Raw genomic sequence first — 15,828 nt, forward strand, 5'->3', positions numbered from 1 at the left:
TTTTATGCCGTCTGTCCACATTAAACTAATGTTATACAAATTATATAAAGCATAGGTATAGAAAAAAGTCAGTAATGATAGTTATAAATATACCTAACAAATATAGGCAAATCTATCTACCTAGATAGGGCAAATGAGACTACTTTCCTATATAGGTATTTACTGGTAAATAATATTTTTTGTGAATAATTAAATGATGACTCTAACTGAAAAACATTAAAATTGTGTAAGTTTGGGGCGAGGTCGATGATAATCTTGACACAAAAATAGCAAGACAACAAACGATTTTTTGTTGACATTATTATATTTTCTAAATTGGGATTCTGCGTTTAATCAAAATTTAATCCATTTTTTAAATAAATTGTAGTACCTATTAGGAAAACGAATGATAGGGTCATAGGGTCCTATTATTGATAAGTATTTTAATGCGTAGATTATTATGAATAATATCGGGTGAGAAATAAATGACAATATAAATAATAATAATAAATCTACGAAACTAATGACGAATTTTAGTTATTTATAGACGAAGTTTTGGATTAAACAATATATCTACGAGTATACCTACCTAACTCTACGCATTATTTAGCTTTTTAACATAAGAAAAGTAAATGTTTCTCAATGTAAACGGTGGGAAAAGCTATAAAACAAAGCATTTATTCAAAATAGCTTTTTTCTTTAACTTTTCTTAAATCTCATTCTAAATTTACGGTTTATTAAATATTTCTGCAACGCCTGAGACAAACTGACAATTCAAATTGAAAGTGATATCTATCGCCCGCCAACTATAAATTAAAGTACATTAACAACTACAATTATTACAAAATTCGTTTTCTTTGCAAACATAAATTTTAATGTTTTATTAAAGTTTGTAAATCCGCAAAGAAAAACCGCAAATCTGCTTAGGTAAAACAGCTTTTGACTCGTTTCTAAAGTGTCATGATAATTGTAATATTAGGTTTGGATTAATGTTATTTTTATGTTATACCTAAATTCACGCAAAAAGCAACTAATTTTGGGTTTGCATCCTACCTACGTAGCTACTTATTAGTCAAGAATAAATATTAGGTATGCATTTTGAGCCACAGCAGTCTCAAAAAGCATATTAAACAAAACCATAAATCAAAGCATAAATTCGAACATAATTCAAAAAAGAATTCTTAACTTTTGCTTTAAATCTCTTTCTAATTTCAAGGTTTTTTACTATTCTTCTAGCGTCTCAAACTGTCAACTCAAACTCAAACTCTGGTCCCTAACCCACCGGCATCCATGAATTAAAGTGATTTATATTCGAATTTACATTCCCAAGGACAATTTTTAATTCGTTTTCTTTGAAATGTGTTTTGAATAAGGACCTATCTCTAACCAAGCGCATTTTTAACCTTTTTTTCATTGCTGCTGCATTCACAATATTCAACATTCATTCAATTTCCGTCATGGCCGCCTGTGCTTGCCCGCTTTTGTAATCCGCTAGAAGCATGCGGATATCATACATCCCCAAGTCGTAAAACCAACCCTAAGAGCACTTTGGCCAATGGCGAGCGAGTTAAGCAATCGTGGTCCATTTATGTGCGCCGACCCTCTTGCTTCTCAACTAATATCCAGCCACGGCGGAGGGTTGATGTTGGTCGCCAGGGAGAGCACGGAGGGCGCGTTTTACGAGCGCGCATGCAGCGCGCTCATAATGCCATCTTTAACGACTCGCATGGCCTCGCGTTGCGAAGATATTGCAAAGATGGGAACTTTTAGGGGTCGCTCTTGGCGCACGTACCAATGGCGTACGTCTATCTGGACGAATTGGGGAAAATGTCGGCGTCGTAAAAGCTTTATGGCCGCAGAAGTTATCCACATATATTGCGCGCAGATAAGTGCAGTGTGCAGATGGTCGCTCAATCAAATGTGTTTCATTTTAGCGAAATAATAGCAAAATTCGGCGTTTAATTGGGACGAAAGTTACTCATATCGATAAAACCAATGCTATAATATCGTCATCAGCCAAATTGTTGATGTAAAGTCAGTGTAGGATCGTAAATTATGAAAATGAATTTGATCTGTGGGCATTCAATTAATATTGATGAGAAATTATCTTAATAGTGAATTGTTTAGATATGGTTTTATTGATTAATATTTAATTTCATACATAATAAACTGGTTTTGCTTCTTTAGTGCCATTTACCAACTATTTTTTGTTTTAAAACTGAATAATGATTTTATACAGTAAAAATTTCAAATTTTCTATTAATTTAACCAAGTCTATTACAGTAATTATTAATTTTTAGGCTTATTTTTCTGCTAAATACGTTCTAAATTTACTAGAAGGCCTATTGCAACGCTTTGAACAAAGCAATATAGGTAAAATGTTCTTTTGTGCAGAAATATCAATATTTTGCTTGTAATTTTTTATTTAAAGTGTAAATTTTAACAAATAATTATAATTTGAATCAAATTATTCAATATCAAATAGATTATAAGTTTACAAAACGTGAATAATGCATTTTAAGTACGTATTTGTGAATTTTGTAGTTGCAACACTCGGTGTACATGATATTCGTTTCCGTGCCTCATATAGGCAACCCAATTGACACCTGAAGCTATTTTGAAGCTATACCATCAGTTACTACCTTGTTTTACATAAAAAAAACTAATACTGAATATTATTACAGTATAAAAATTAAAGTTATTTATTGATTGAATTAATTATACTTCTAAATTATTTAAAAAGTACTTAAAATCTGTTTACACAGGACAGGAATACACGTTTAAATGTTTATCTTCTGATACAGACATGATTTTAGTATTGTCCGGACTGAATTTCACGCCCCACACCTATAATAAACAATTATTTAAATAAAATCAATCAAATCTCACGACAACGTACCTGATCCTGATGTTCTGAAAATGTATGAATGCATTTCTTGGTGGCAACTTCCCAAACTTTAACTGTTTTGTCCGAGCTTCCCGAAACAAAGTGTTTTCCATCAGGAGAAAACGCCGCACTTAAAACCCAAGATGCATGACCTGACAGTGTTCCCACTACATCTGCTTGTTGCACGTCGTAGAGTTTTAGATGACCATCATCAGACGCGGTGAGCAAAAACATAGAATCTGGCGAAAAGCTTAACGAACGAATTGGCATAGCATGACCTTCTAATGTGTGGCATAATTTATTGGCTTCAACATCAAAAATATTGATAATGCCATCAATAGCACCACTAGCAATGTATTTTCCATCAGGGCTCTGAAAATCATTATAATCCAGAGATTATTTGTTTAATATTAACTAAACATGGATAAATAGATACTAAAATCACATACATAAGCTATACTCAAAGAGAATTTGCCTCTAGTGTCATATGTTTGTTCAGCTTTTGCAGTTTCAACATTGTACAGAGTAATTATTCCCGCTTGTGAGCCAGATATGATAAACTTATCATCAGGACTGAAAGCAACAGTCCATAAATCCATTGGACCAGTCTCAATATTGGAGATTTTTTCTCCTTTATCCAGGTCCCATATTCTCATACTAGAATCTAGAGAACTAGATGCACATACTAAAAACAAACAAAACAAACTTTAATATAAAGTACAATCGGTATATTTATAAATGCATCTTACATTTGCCATTATTGCTAATAGCAACAGAAACAATACCAAGTGAATGGCCTTCTAGATTATGCTGCAGATTGATTTCATCTTTGTCTAGAGTCCAGACTTTAACCAAGTCATCGAGACCACCTGTGATGATGAAATCTTGTCCATTAGCTTCATTAGTTATGGAACTTCTGAAAGTGATTAGGTAGTAATGATCACTAACATATGTTTATTAAGAATTAAGTTGAAAATAGTTCACCTTGAGTTTTCATTCTCTGGATCATCTTCTTTTTCTTTAGATTCCTTTGGTTTGGTTGTTTTCCCCCAAGCACAACTCCAAATACTATCTTCGTGGGCATTTTCACGTTTTGCCAATACAGAATACTAAAAACCAAGCTAGAAGTATAGATAGCTTGTAAAATATTATAGTTGTACCTACCATTATTTAGCAATTCTCTTGCCGGCGTATTTACAAATGTTTGAAAAGTCTTTTCGAGGTTAGAGTATGCACGAGAATGCTGGTAGAAAGCAGAAATATTGTTTTAAGCGGGTGAGTGAGAATTTTGATTTCTTTATTCGCCTTTACAAATTACACATGTCAGAATCTAATATTATACGTATGCATTATAAATACTTTGAATGTAATTGCTATTGATTTCGAATTATATCAAACTTCACGCAATTACCCGCGGGGAAATTTTTATTCTAAATATTTCCTGAATACATTAAGTGATCGTTGAATAAATCATCTAAATCGTGCTAGCCATTTTGAAGCACACGAATTACATTCATACACTCATTCATTTTGATTATTATTATATTTGGATTATAATTTTACTTATAATATTAATTACATTATATGATTAAGTATAAGTATAACTTTAAGTGTGTACATTCTGCAGTCGGTTCCGATATAACATTGTCAGCGAATACATTGAATTGAAGACCTAAACTCAAATACAAAATGATTATTCAATTTTTAATTTTTGATACTTTCTAACCTGTAATGCTATTTCATTTGAATGAGTCATAAAGTTGCCAATATGTAGAACAATTGGATGTTTAAATTTCATATGGAAAAATATTAATGCTTTCGTAAATTTAATATCTCCATCCCATGGTATAGCATAAAACAATTCAAGTTCCAGGTCATCATTCTAACAAAAATTTAAACAAGTTAAATGTATAGCAATTCGAATATATGCAATTCGAAATTCTGCAGAAATAACTTTTGTATTATTTGAAGTTTATAAAATCATTATTTTTTACGGTAAGGACACTTATGGTCATAAAACTAAGAACAACTCCAGAGTATACTAATTGAAGCATAATTGGCCATTTGTAGATATCATCAATTTCTTGCCATAATCTAAAACAATAATTGTACCAAATGGACCTAGATAGGTTCATATTTAATAGTTTCCTACTTTTCAATATGTTTGCTGACTTGAACTACGTACACTAATTTCGAATAACGATTTTTACTTGATTTGGTTTTCTTTAGAGTACGTAGAATAAGTGTCATTTCAATGTAATGAAACTGTACAAAATTGAATGATTGCATCAACATTAGAATACAATTTAGTGGACAACAAAACAGATACATTAATACAAAGCTAAAGAATATGTTAATAAAATACTTATACGAAGCTTCGTACACATCAATAGGAAATGCCTAAAAATAAAAATATATCATACATTAAGGTCAATAAGAAATTATGGGATAATAATTATGATTACGCATGGTATTAACAATCCACACGAATATTTATCTTTCGTTTCGCAATTTTCCACTGCTCGCAGAAACATGTGTCCCACAATAAGATTCGCCATAGAAATATATAGAAATTTTGCAAGTAAACTGTACTTATCCACCAATTTCTGCCATTTTGCCTTGGTAGTAATCAAATATTGAGTGTTATTAAATTGTTCAAACACTATCTGCATCTTGTGTGAGAAATAATACAAGAAATAAGTGACACTTATTCCAAAAGTTATTGATACAATACATGATAAATCAAACAGCATTTCATTATATCTTTCGTAATCTAAAACAGACATCACAATGTTTTTGTAAACAAAATATGTGTTTAAACTTACGTAGCATGAGCAACGCGTGATTTGCCGGCCATAGAAAAAATTGACTGCATCCAATAATATTTAATAAAATTAATAAAACATTTTTCTTATAACTATTGCGTAGCCAATAAACTTTTGTAAAAACTATGTACAAAAACGAAGAATCTGTAAATTTTTGTGCTTTGCGACGTGGAGCTAGCTCCATGATTCTTATTGGTATGATAAAAACCGAAAATTCATGTAATTCTGAAGCTTAACGTATATAATTTTAATGCGTAGAAATTGAAATAAAATATTAAAACGTTACCGCTATCTATGTACATTAATCAAATTAGTATTGAGTTGAACTGATGAAACTTGCGTAATGCCTAAAACGATTAACAGCAAGATACTCGTAATTCGATTCAGAATTGCGCAGGCGAAAGTTTATCTCCGTGACTAAAGCTCGTGACTAAAGTGCTTTTGTCACTGCCCTGGCCGTCCGGGTTTAAAGTAGGTATCACTTTTTGTGTCAAAAAGCATGGAAAAACTGACGCTTTATTGGTGCAAGTAGAAAAAAATAATTTTTAAATCAAATGACCGAAAATGTTTGATTTTTTTTATTTGAGTTAACAACTTACACATGCTAGAATCTAATATTATATCAACACAAGTTAATCCCTTCTTTTACACCCTTCAAGTTACATCAAACTTCACACAATTAACCGTAGAGTTTGTTAATCTAAACATTTTCTAAATAATTAATCTAAATCGGTCTAGTCATTTTGGGAATAATAAATTACTCATCACTACTTTTGATCACTACATTATATACTATGAAGTTCCACAGAAAAAAAAGTTTAAGTGTGTATTTTCTGCAGTCGATTACGATATAACATTGTCAGCGAATACATTGAATTGAAGACCTAAACTCAAACACAAAATAATTATTCAATTATTAATTTTTAATACTTTCTTACCTTTAATGCTATTTCATTTGAATGAGTCATAAAGTTGCCTATATGTAGAACAATTGGATGTTTGAATTTCATATGGAAAAAAATAATCGCTTTCGTTAATTTACTGTCTCCATCCCATGGTATAGCATAAAACAATTCAAGTTCCAGCTCATCATTCTAACAAAAATTTAATGAACTTAGATGTGTAACACTTTGTTAATACATACATTTTGTTGTAATTTTTCACCGATGAGCGCAAACGCCAACGTCCCGAACAAATATGCAGAAGCATGGAAAGCCAGTGTAATGAATACATACAATTGATCGTTGTCTTGTACAGTAAGGGCACTTATTGACAAAAACTGAGAACAACTCCCGAGTATGTCAATTGAAGCATTATTGGCCATTTATAGATATCATCAATTTCCCGCCATAATCTAAACTAAAACATATATGTGTTTAATAATATCATACTTTTCAATATGTTTGCTGACTTGAACTACGTAAACTAACTTCGAATAACGACTTTTCTCAAATTTACTCTCATTTAGTGAACGCAGAATAAGTGTCATTTCAGTGTAATGAAACTGTACAAAATTAAATGATTGTATCAACATTAGAATACAATTTAGTGGACAACACAACAGATACATTATTACCAAGCAAAAGAATATGTTAATACAATACTTATACGAAGCGTCGTAGACATCAATAGGAAATACCTAAAAACAAAAATATATCATACATTAAAATCAATAAGAAATTATAGAATAATAAATCTGATTACACAAGGTAATGCTAATCCACACGAATATTTATCTTTTCCGTCGCAATTTTCCGCAGCTCTCAATAACAAGTGAAGCACAAGAATGCACGCAATTAAAATATATAAAAATTTCGTAAATAAATTGTAATTAACTACATATTTCTGCCATTTTGCGTTGGTAGTAATCAAATATTGAGTTTTATTAAATTGTTCAAAAACAATTCGCATCTTGTGTGAGAAATAATACATGAAATAAGTGACACTTATTCCTAAGTGGAATGATGCAATAAATGATAAATCAAACAGAAATTCCGTATATCTTTCATAATCTAAAACAGGCATCAGAAGGTTTTTGTTATAAAATTAATGTTTAAAAACTTACAAATCATGCGCAAAGCGTGTTTAAATGACCATAGGAATAATTGACTGCTTCCAATGATATTTAATAAAATTAGTAAAACATTTTCCTTATAATTATTGCGTAGCCAATAAATTTTAGCAAAAACTTCGTACAAAAACGAAGCATCTTTAAATTTTTGGGGATGACACATCGGGATTGTTTCATGATTACTAATGGTCTAATAAAACTACAAATACATATATATACAGAAGTTTTACGAGGGTAGTTTTAATGAGAACAATTTGAAATAAAATATTAAAACATTACCTTTATTTTTCTTCGAGTAGGTACATCAACCAAATTAGTATTGACTCGAGGTGATGAATGTTACAAATTATTCACAAACATAATGTCTTAAAGTATTAACAACGAGATAACTCGAAAACATAAAATTCTCTTCTTCTTCTATTTTTGAGACGTATGTCAAATATAATTTTAATACTGTGATATTTAATGTTATAAAAATATTTTTAGATGAAAATTTTACTGAAATGGCATATGCTTTCTCAATTTTGGCCTCAGCAGGGTTTGGATGCTGTATAGTGTTTCATATTAAATTTCTAGTGATGCGTCATGTACGAAACTTCTATAATATGATGTTAAACAATCCATATCTGGATATCTATATATATAAAAGAAAGTCGTGTTAGTTACCTTGCTTAGAACTAAAGAACGGCTAAACCAATTTAGCTAAAAATTGGTGGAGAGGTAGCTTAGGGCCATGAGAAGGTAATGGGATACTTTTGAAGTGAAAACTTTTCTAAAAAGGCACTAAACGACACTAATAAGAGACAAACATATTTGCGTATGTGGATTATCTTGCGGGAGAATAAGAGAACTCAAATACAAAGTTTTCTATTATCCCCGTCTCCTCTTTGTGCGATGCTTCGTAGCTTCCCTCCTCAGCATAGACGTGTGTATGTGTGTACGTGTGAGTTGAAGTTGACCGGTTGATGTTTTTGTTTGGAGGAGGTTACTAGGATACTTTTGAAGTGAAAACTCCTTTAGAGAACACTAAACGACACTAAAAGGAAACAAACATATTCGCTTATATGGTTTAGCCTACGGGAAAAAGAGCACACAAATATAATGTTTTTATCTCCGTCTCCCCTTTGTGCGATTCGTAGGGTCCCCTAAGCATAGACGTGCGTGGGTTTGTACGTGTTGGTTGAAGTTGCCCGGTTGATGTGTTTGTTTGAATAAGACTTACCTAGTAAGTGTAGGATACTTTTTAATACTTTTGAAATGAAAACTTCTTTGGAAGATACTAAACGAGTTTTCTCCGTCTCTTCTTTGTGCGATGCTTCGTTGCTTCCTATGCAGCGACCAAAACGAATAAATCTTATCCGACAAAACCGTAATGCAACTAGGATTCGAAGGATTGCGAATGAAAGGACTGAAGAAGAACAAGAAATTGCACGTGAAAAGCGAGGCGGAACAAAGTTTGCCGGGTCAGCTAGTTAATAATAAGTCTTGGTGTACTGAACGTATGCGAGTTGAGAAAGTAGGTACTTCAAATCGTGCATGTTTTGATTGTTCTCTCGTTTTCAATTGGATTCATATTGGTAGTGTTACAAGAATGTGACAATCATGACAATCTTCATATATGTGGATATTTAATTCCCACGGTACCTATATTTATTTAAATAGTATTTTTTGTATAAAATAATCATAATAATTTCATTTAGTATTACTTTGTTGAGTTACCTATGGCTTGTCGGTTTTTAATAAAGTGCTTGTTATGCTTTAATGGGAATATATGTAGTTGTACCTATATTGAATGGGTTTGCATTAATGGTAACAATTCTTCTTTATCTACGTGTTGCATTCAATGAAGTAATCAAAACTTTACGAAGTCTAAAATAGGGAGGGTGGGGCAAAGTGGGCCCCAAAAGCGAAAAAAGGGAATTTGTTTACTTTTTTACTCGTTACACTATTTTTACATCCTTGTTCAGTATTCAATATTAATAAGACGTGTCTATCAAAATAAAAAAATCAGAATATGGGGCAAAGTGGGCCCCACTCATAAAAATTAGGCTCTTACCTTTGTATCAATTTTTGCTTATATTATTTTCTTTTTTATTTCTTACTTCAATTTGTTGTGGATAAGTTGTTCTTGCAACTTCATCTTATATATCAAAAATTTTAGGGGCCCACTTTGACCCTCAATTTTTAAGCCTCCTGAATTTCAGGGGCCCACTTTACCCCAGGGGCCCACTTTGCCCCCTTCCCTATATTATATGCATTACTGGAGTATTCGACATCAGAAACTTGTAGATGTCTATAAACAACAAATATAATTTACAAGTTGAGAATCTAGTATGGTAGTACAGTCATTTGGTGCTAAAAAACGTGGTTGCTTGGAAAATAGTGCGGGATTGTTGAAAATTGGTATTCATATAGATTTCGATGTGCTCTTTACGAATTTAAACTTTGCCACCTCGTATCTTGTTCGCTCGCGCCATCATCTTGGAAAAATGGTGTCTAAGAACAGTTTTTTGACCATATCTCCTTTCCGACTCATTTTACGATAAACAAACCTATATAATAAATTAAACTAGAGAAAATTTCCTATAATTTATGTAAGTACCTTTTTCTTGTAAAATTAGTAGTTTTAGCGTACGGGCGCCGCAAAGTCTACTTCAACATTCGTTTTTGTCAAAAACTCATTTCCATGTCATCATGACTGCTATTTTTGCTTGCTATGATTTGAGGGTGCTCCTGCTTCTCCTTGCTTGTTTGAAAGTTTCGCCGGCCGAGTTTACTTTTGTTTTATTATTTCTTCATTGAGTCATTATTACATATTTATCGTTCTGAATAGTCGTGTTGTTTGCAGTTTTGAAGCCATGGTTGATAACGTAAATTGTTTTATTTGTAAAACTCCATTGCAAGATAGTGAAGTGATTGAAGTGAAAGAAAAAGGATTGGAGACCTTTTGTAAGTCAAGCGATAAAAGAAAGGATAATAAGGGTAAACTTTTAGAGGGATTGAGATCGGTAGTTGTTCACGAGATATGTCGAAAACGATATAATAATGAGAAATTGATCATTGCGTATAAAAAGGAAGTGTTGTCACGACTTCTCAACCTCAACTGCGATCCACGTGCCCAACATTCTCATTTAAAGATCATTGTTTTTTGTGCACTGCTGAAATAACAGCAGAATTTATAGCGAAACAAAAACGGATACGTTTGAGTGATCGAAATATTGTGTATAGCGTACATAAATTATCGATGAAAAACACTATTTCAGAACGTCTTAGAGCACGTAATGATGATTGGGGTAGAACAATTGTTGAATGTCTCAACCGTGTTTATAATTTGGTCGCAGCCAATGCACAGTATCACAATTCGTGCAGGTTATCGGCGAAGATGTAGATCTTCTTATTCTTTTAACGGCGCTATCAATGTGTTTAAACATATATTTGCTAAAACCAGAAAAAGAAAAAAATTTGCAAAAGATCTATTCAACCAAAAGCATCATCGATCAAACAGCGGCAGATCACATATTATTCTTACACGCTTTTAGTGGCTGTGATACAACATCTGCAATCTTTCATCAAGGAAAATTAAAATTTATTAATGTACTCCGCAAAATCCAGATTTAAACGAAGTTATCCAGGTATTTAAAACCCAAAGGCTGGCTTCCTTCTTAAATTATACAGATACAGTGATGTGAAAACAATGTAAAATATGTCTTTAAACATCTATAGATATGCCAGCTTCGATACAATACATGATAAGTCAAACAGCATTACCTTTCGTAATCTAAAACAGACATCACAATGTTTTTGTAAACAAAATATGTGTTTAAACTTACGTAGCATGAGCAACGCGTGATTTGCCGGCCATTAGAAACAATTGACTGCATCCAATAATCACTACATAGTATAAAGTAAAGTCGCTTTTTTTTCCGGTCCCTTTGTATGCTTAAATCTTTGAAACTACGCAACGAATTTTGATGCGGTTTTTTACTTCCGTGCGAAGCCGGGGCGGGTCGCTAGTATTTAATAAAATTAATAAAACATTTTTCTTATAACTATTGCGTAGCAAATAAACTTTAGTGAAAACTATGTACAAAAACGTAGAATATGTAAATTTTGTGGTTTGTGACGTGGAGCTAGCTCCATGATTCTTATTGGTATGATAAAACCGAAAATTCATATAATTCTGAAGCTTAATGTAGGTATATAATGTTAATGCGTAGAAATTAAACAAAATATTAAAACGTTCCCGCTATCTATGTACACGCGTCTGCGATGCGCAAATGCGCAGGCGAAAGTTCATCTCCGTGACTAAAGCTCGTGACTAAAGTGCTTTTGTCACTGCCCGGGCCGTCCGGTTTTAAAGTATCACTTTTTATGTCAAAAAGCATGGAAAAACTGACGCTTTATAGGTGCAAGTAGAAAAAATATTTTTAAGTTGATCCCTTCTTTTGCACCCTTCAAGTTACATCAAACTTCACCCAATTACCCGTAGAGTTTGTTAATCTAAACATTTTCTAAATAATTAATCTAAATCGATCTAGCCATTTTGGGGCTCATAAATTACTCATCCATTTTGATCACTGCATTATATACTATGAAGTTCCGCAGAAAAAATGTTTAAGTGTGTATTTTCTGCAGTCGATTACGATATAACATTGTCAACGAATACATTGAATTGAAGACCTAAACTCAAACACAAAATAATTATTCAATTATTAATTTTGATACTTTCTAACCTTTAATGCTATTTGATTTGAATGAGTCATAAAGTTGCCTATATGTAGAACAATTGGATGTTTGAATTTCATATGGAAAAAAATAATCGCTTTCGTTAATTTACTGTCTCCATCCCATGGTATAGCATAAAACAATTCAAGTTCCAGCTCATCATTCTAACAAAAATTTAATGAACTTAGATGTGTAACACTTTGTTAATACATACATTTTGTTGTAATTTTTCACCGATGAGCGCAAACGCCAAGGTTGCGAACAAATATGCAGAAGCATGGAACGCTAGTATAATGAATACATACAATTGATCGTGGTCTTCTACAGTAAGGGCACTTATTGACAAAAAACTAAGAACAACTCCCGAGTATATCAATTGAAGCATAATTGGCCATTTATATATATCATCAATTTCCTGCCATAAGCTAAAACAATAAATCGCACCAAAACATTTTTAAATTTTTTTAAACTTTTAAAAGTTTCCTACTTTTCAATATGTTTGCTGACTTGTACTACGTAAACTAATTTCGAATAACGCTTTTTCTCATTTTTGATCTTCTTTAGTGTACGTAGAATAAGTATCATTTCAATGTAATGAAACTGAACAAAATTAAATGATTGCATCAACATTAGAATACAATTTAGTGGACAACACAACAGATACATTATTACAACCATAAGAAATATGTTAATAAAATCCTTATATGGAGCTTCGTACACATCAATAGGAAATACCTAAAAACAAAAATATATCATACATCAAGATCAATAAGAAATTATAGGATATTAATTCTGATTACGCATGGTATTGCCAATCCACACGAATGTTTATCTTTTTCTTCACAATTTTCCACAGCTCTCAATAACAAGTGAAGCACAAGAATGCACGCAATTAAAATATATAAAAGTCTCGTAAATAAACTGTAATTAACTACATATTTCTGCCATTTTGCGTTGGTAGTAATCAAATACCGGGTGTTATCAAATTGTTCAAAAACAATTCGCATCTTGTGTGAGAAATAATACAAGAAATAAGTGACACTTATTCCAAAGTTGAATGATGCAATAAATGATAAGTCAAACAGAAATTCAGTATATCTTTCATAATCTAAAACAGATATCAAATTGTTTTTATAAACAAAATATTTGCTTAAACTTACAAATCATGCGCAAAGCGTGATTAAATGACCACAGAAATAATTGACTGCATCCAAAAATATTTAATAAAATTAATAAAACATTTTTGGTATAATTATTGCGTAGCCAATAAATTTTAGCAAAAACTTGGTACAAAAACGAAGCATCTTTAAATTTTTTGGGGATGACACATCGGGATTGTTTCATGATTACTAATGATCTAATAAAAACTACAAATTCATATAATTCCGAAGTTTTACGAGGATAGTTTTAATGAGTAGAATTTGGAATAAAATATTAAAACATTACCTTTATTTTTGTTCGAGTAGGTACATCAACCATTGACTCGAGGTGATGAATGTTACAAATTATTCACAAAATTATTCTAACATAATGTCTCAAAGTATTAACAACGAGATAACTCGAAAACATAAAATTGTAACGCTATATTCCTTTCCATTATTCAAACGAATGCATTTATTATACTGGCATGAACATAGTTTTGGAAGAAATATGATTCTTAATCTTATATTCATTTTCTTTTGTTTACTATTACTAGGTCCAATTAATTATCTTCTATTTTTGAGACGTATTTTAATACTGTGATATTTAATGTTATAAAAATATTTTTAGATGAAAATTTTGCTTAAATGGCTTATGCTTTCTCAATTTTGGCCTCAGCAGGGTTTGGATGTTGTATTTCATATTAAATTTCTAGTGATGCGTCATGTACGAAACTTCTTTAATATGATGTTAAACAATCCATATCTGGAAATTAATAATAAGTCTTGGTGTACTGAACGTATGCGAGTTGAGAAAGTAGGTACTTCAAATCGTGCATGTTTTGATTGTTCTCTCGTTTTCAATTGGATTCATATTGGTAGTGTTACAAGAATGTGACAATCATGACAATCTTCATATATGTGGATATTTAATTCCCACGGTATATTTATTTAATTAGTATTATAAATACAGTCTAATTACATATAATAATTTTGTTTAGTATTACTTTGTTGAGTTACCTATGACTTGTCGTTTTATATTAAATGCGTGTTATGCCTTAATGGGAATATATGTAGTTGAATGGGTTTGCATTAATGGTAACAATTCTTCTTTATCTACGTGTTGCATTCAATGAAGTAATCAAAACTTTACGAAGTCTAAAATATATGCATTACTGGAGTATTCGACATCAGAAACTTGTAGATGTCTATAAACAACAAATATATATTTATATGTTGAGAATATTGTAATGTGTTATATTTGTTGATAATTTTATATGTGAATTTTGTAGGATTTGGTCTGAATTCACACATTGTTATAAATGGATGTTGCTTTTTCAATTTGTTGCTGGCAGTTTCATCTTGGGAATACTCTTAATTAGCGTTATCACCGTACGTATCATTTATATATAAATTAAATAGCTAATTTATTAGTAATTTTATTGTTTTTATGTATGAATTACCAAAATTTGATGGGTAACACTCGCATAATTCAATAATACTGAGATGTTCTAACTGCAAAATTCCTCTTGTTGATGCATTTGAATTCAAATAACACTGTGGAATTGCCAATTGGCACTTACTATGTTTATTCAAATGCGGTTGTATTTGATGTATGATGGATTATCTGTAAATACTTGTTAGGATATGTGTAATATTGTGATTTATTTGTAGATTTATAAAATGGCTTATTCTGTTGTGATGATGTATGTAAATCAATAGAAATAAGAAATAATATCATGCGCTAAGAGAGTAGATATAAAATTGGTTGTTTGACTTCAAATTACAGTTAACAGGGGGCGCTACCTACACGATTTTTACATTTTGTACTCATAAAGTTTCGCAAACACCAACAAGATGCAGAGATTAGTATGTTCTACAATGCTGACAAGTAATTAATATTGTATAAAAATCATGAACAAGAATTACACAATTAAATATTAAACCGGTACTTATAACTCCATTAGTTAATATTGGAAGACTTTTTTGTTGAATGAGAAATGGCATTCGTGATTGTAATGGATGTAGGCGGAAAATTGAATTTTAGATTTGATTACTATTTAGATAGGTATATTTTCATGCATTATATTATAACACCACAAACAAGCAAATGTTTCGAAACCCTGGTCTAGTCAAAGCTTTTAAAGGTGTCCGCTAGGAGTCGCTTAATGCGCCTAAAATTGTGCTCTATAGTTGTCTGCT

General features: G+C 31.5%; 1 protein-coding gene and 1 long non-coding RNA gene across 2 annotated transcripts; both read right to left on the minus strand.

Annotated features, from left to right (window-relative positions):
• Positions 1-2,665: 2,665 nt before the first annotated feature.
• LOC135790476 (superkiller complex protein 8) lies at positions 2,666-4,302 on the minus strand. The gene is made up of 6 exons (XM_065300695.1): positions 4,031-4,302; positions 3,851-3,975; positions 3,616-3,782; positions 3,316-3,551; positions 2,879-3,238; positions 2,666-2,826 (listed from the first exon to the last, which is right to left on the minus strand). The coding sequence occupies exons 1-6, from the start codon at positions 4,031-4,033 to the stop codon at positions 2,737-2,739; spliced, it is 981 nt and encodes a 326-aa protein (XP_065156767.1). The 5' UTR covers positions 4,034-4,302; the 3' UTR covers positions 2,666-2,736.
• A 1,952-nt stretch (positions 4,303-6,254) lies between these two features.
• Positions 6,255-7,037, minus strand: LOC135791012 (uncharacterized). The gene is made up of 3 exons (XR_010547896.1): positions 6,836-7,037; positions 6,630-6,667; positions 6,255-6,575 (listed from the first exon to the last, which is right to left on the minus strand). It is a non-coding gene; the product is annotated as an uncharacterized lncRNA (long non-coding RNA).
• Positions 7,038-15,828: the final 8,791 nt, after the last annotated feature.

The sequence above is a fragment of the Atheta coriaria genome, unplaced genomic scaffold (genome assembly GCF_025399875.1).
Source record: "Atheta coriaria isolate IRGN ID8LTWV9N9 unplaced genomic scaffold, Caltech_Dcor_3.1 hic_scaffold_4_pilon, whole genome shotgun sequence".
NCBI lineage: Eukaryota > Metazoa > Arthropoda > Insecta > Coleoptera > Staphylinidae > Dalotia > Dalotia coriaria.

Bases quoted from the DNA above. Each gene is read 5' to 3' on its own strand.
- LOC135790476 (XM_065300695.1), bottom strand. The intron at 3,783-3,850 runs GTGAACTATTTT...AATCACTTTCAG, and splicing joins CCAGAGAATGAAAACTCAAG to AAGTTCCATAACTAATGAAG. The intron at 3,552-3,615 runs GTAAGATGCATT...GTTTGTTTTTAG, and splicing joins TATTAGCAATAATGGCAAAT to TATGTGCATCTAGTTCTCTA.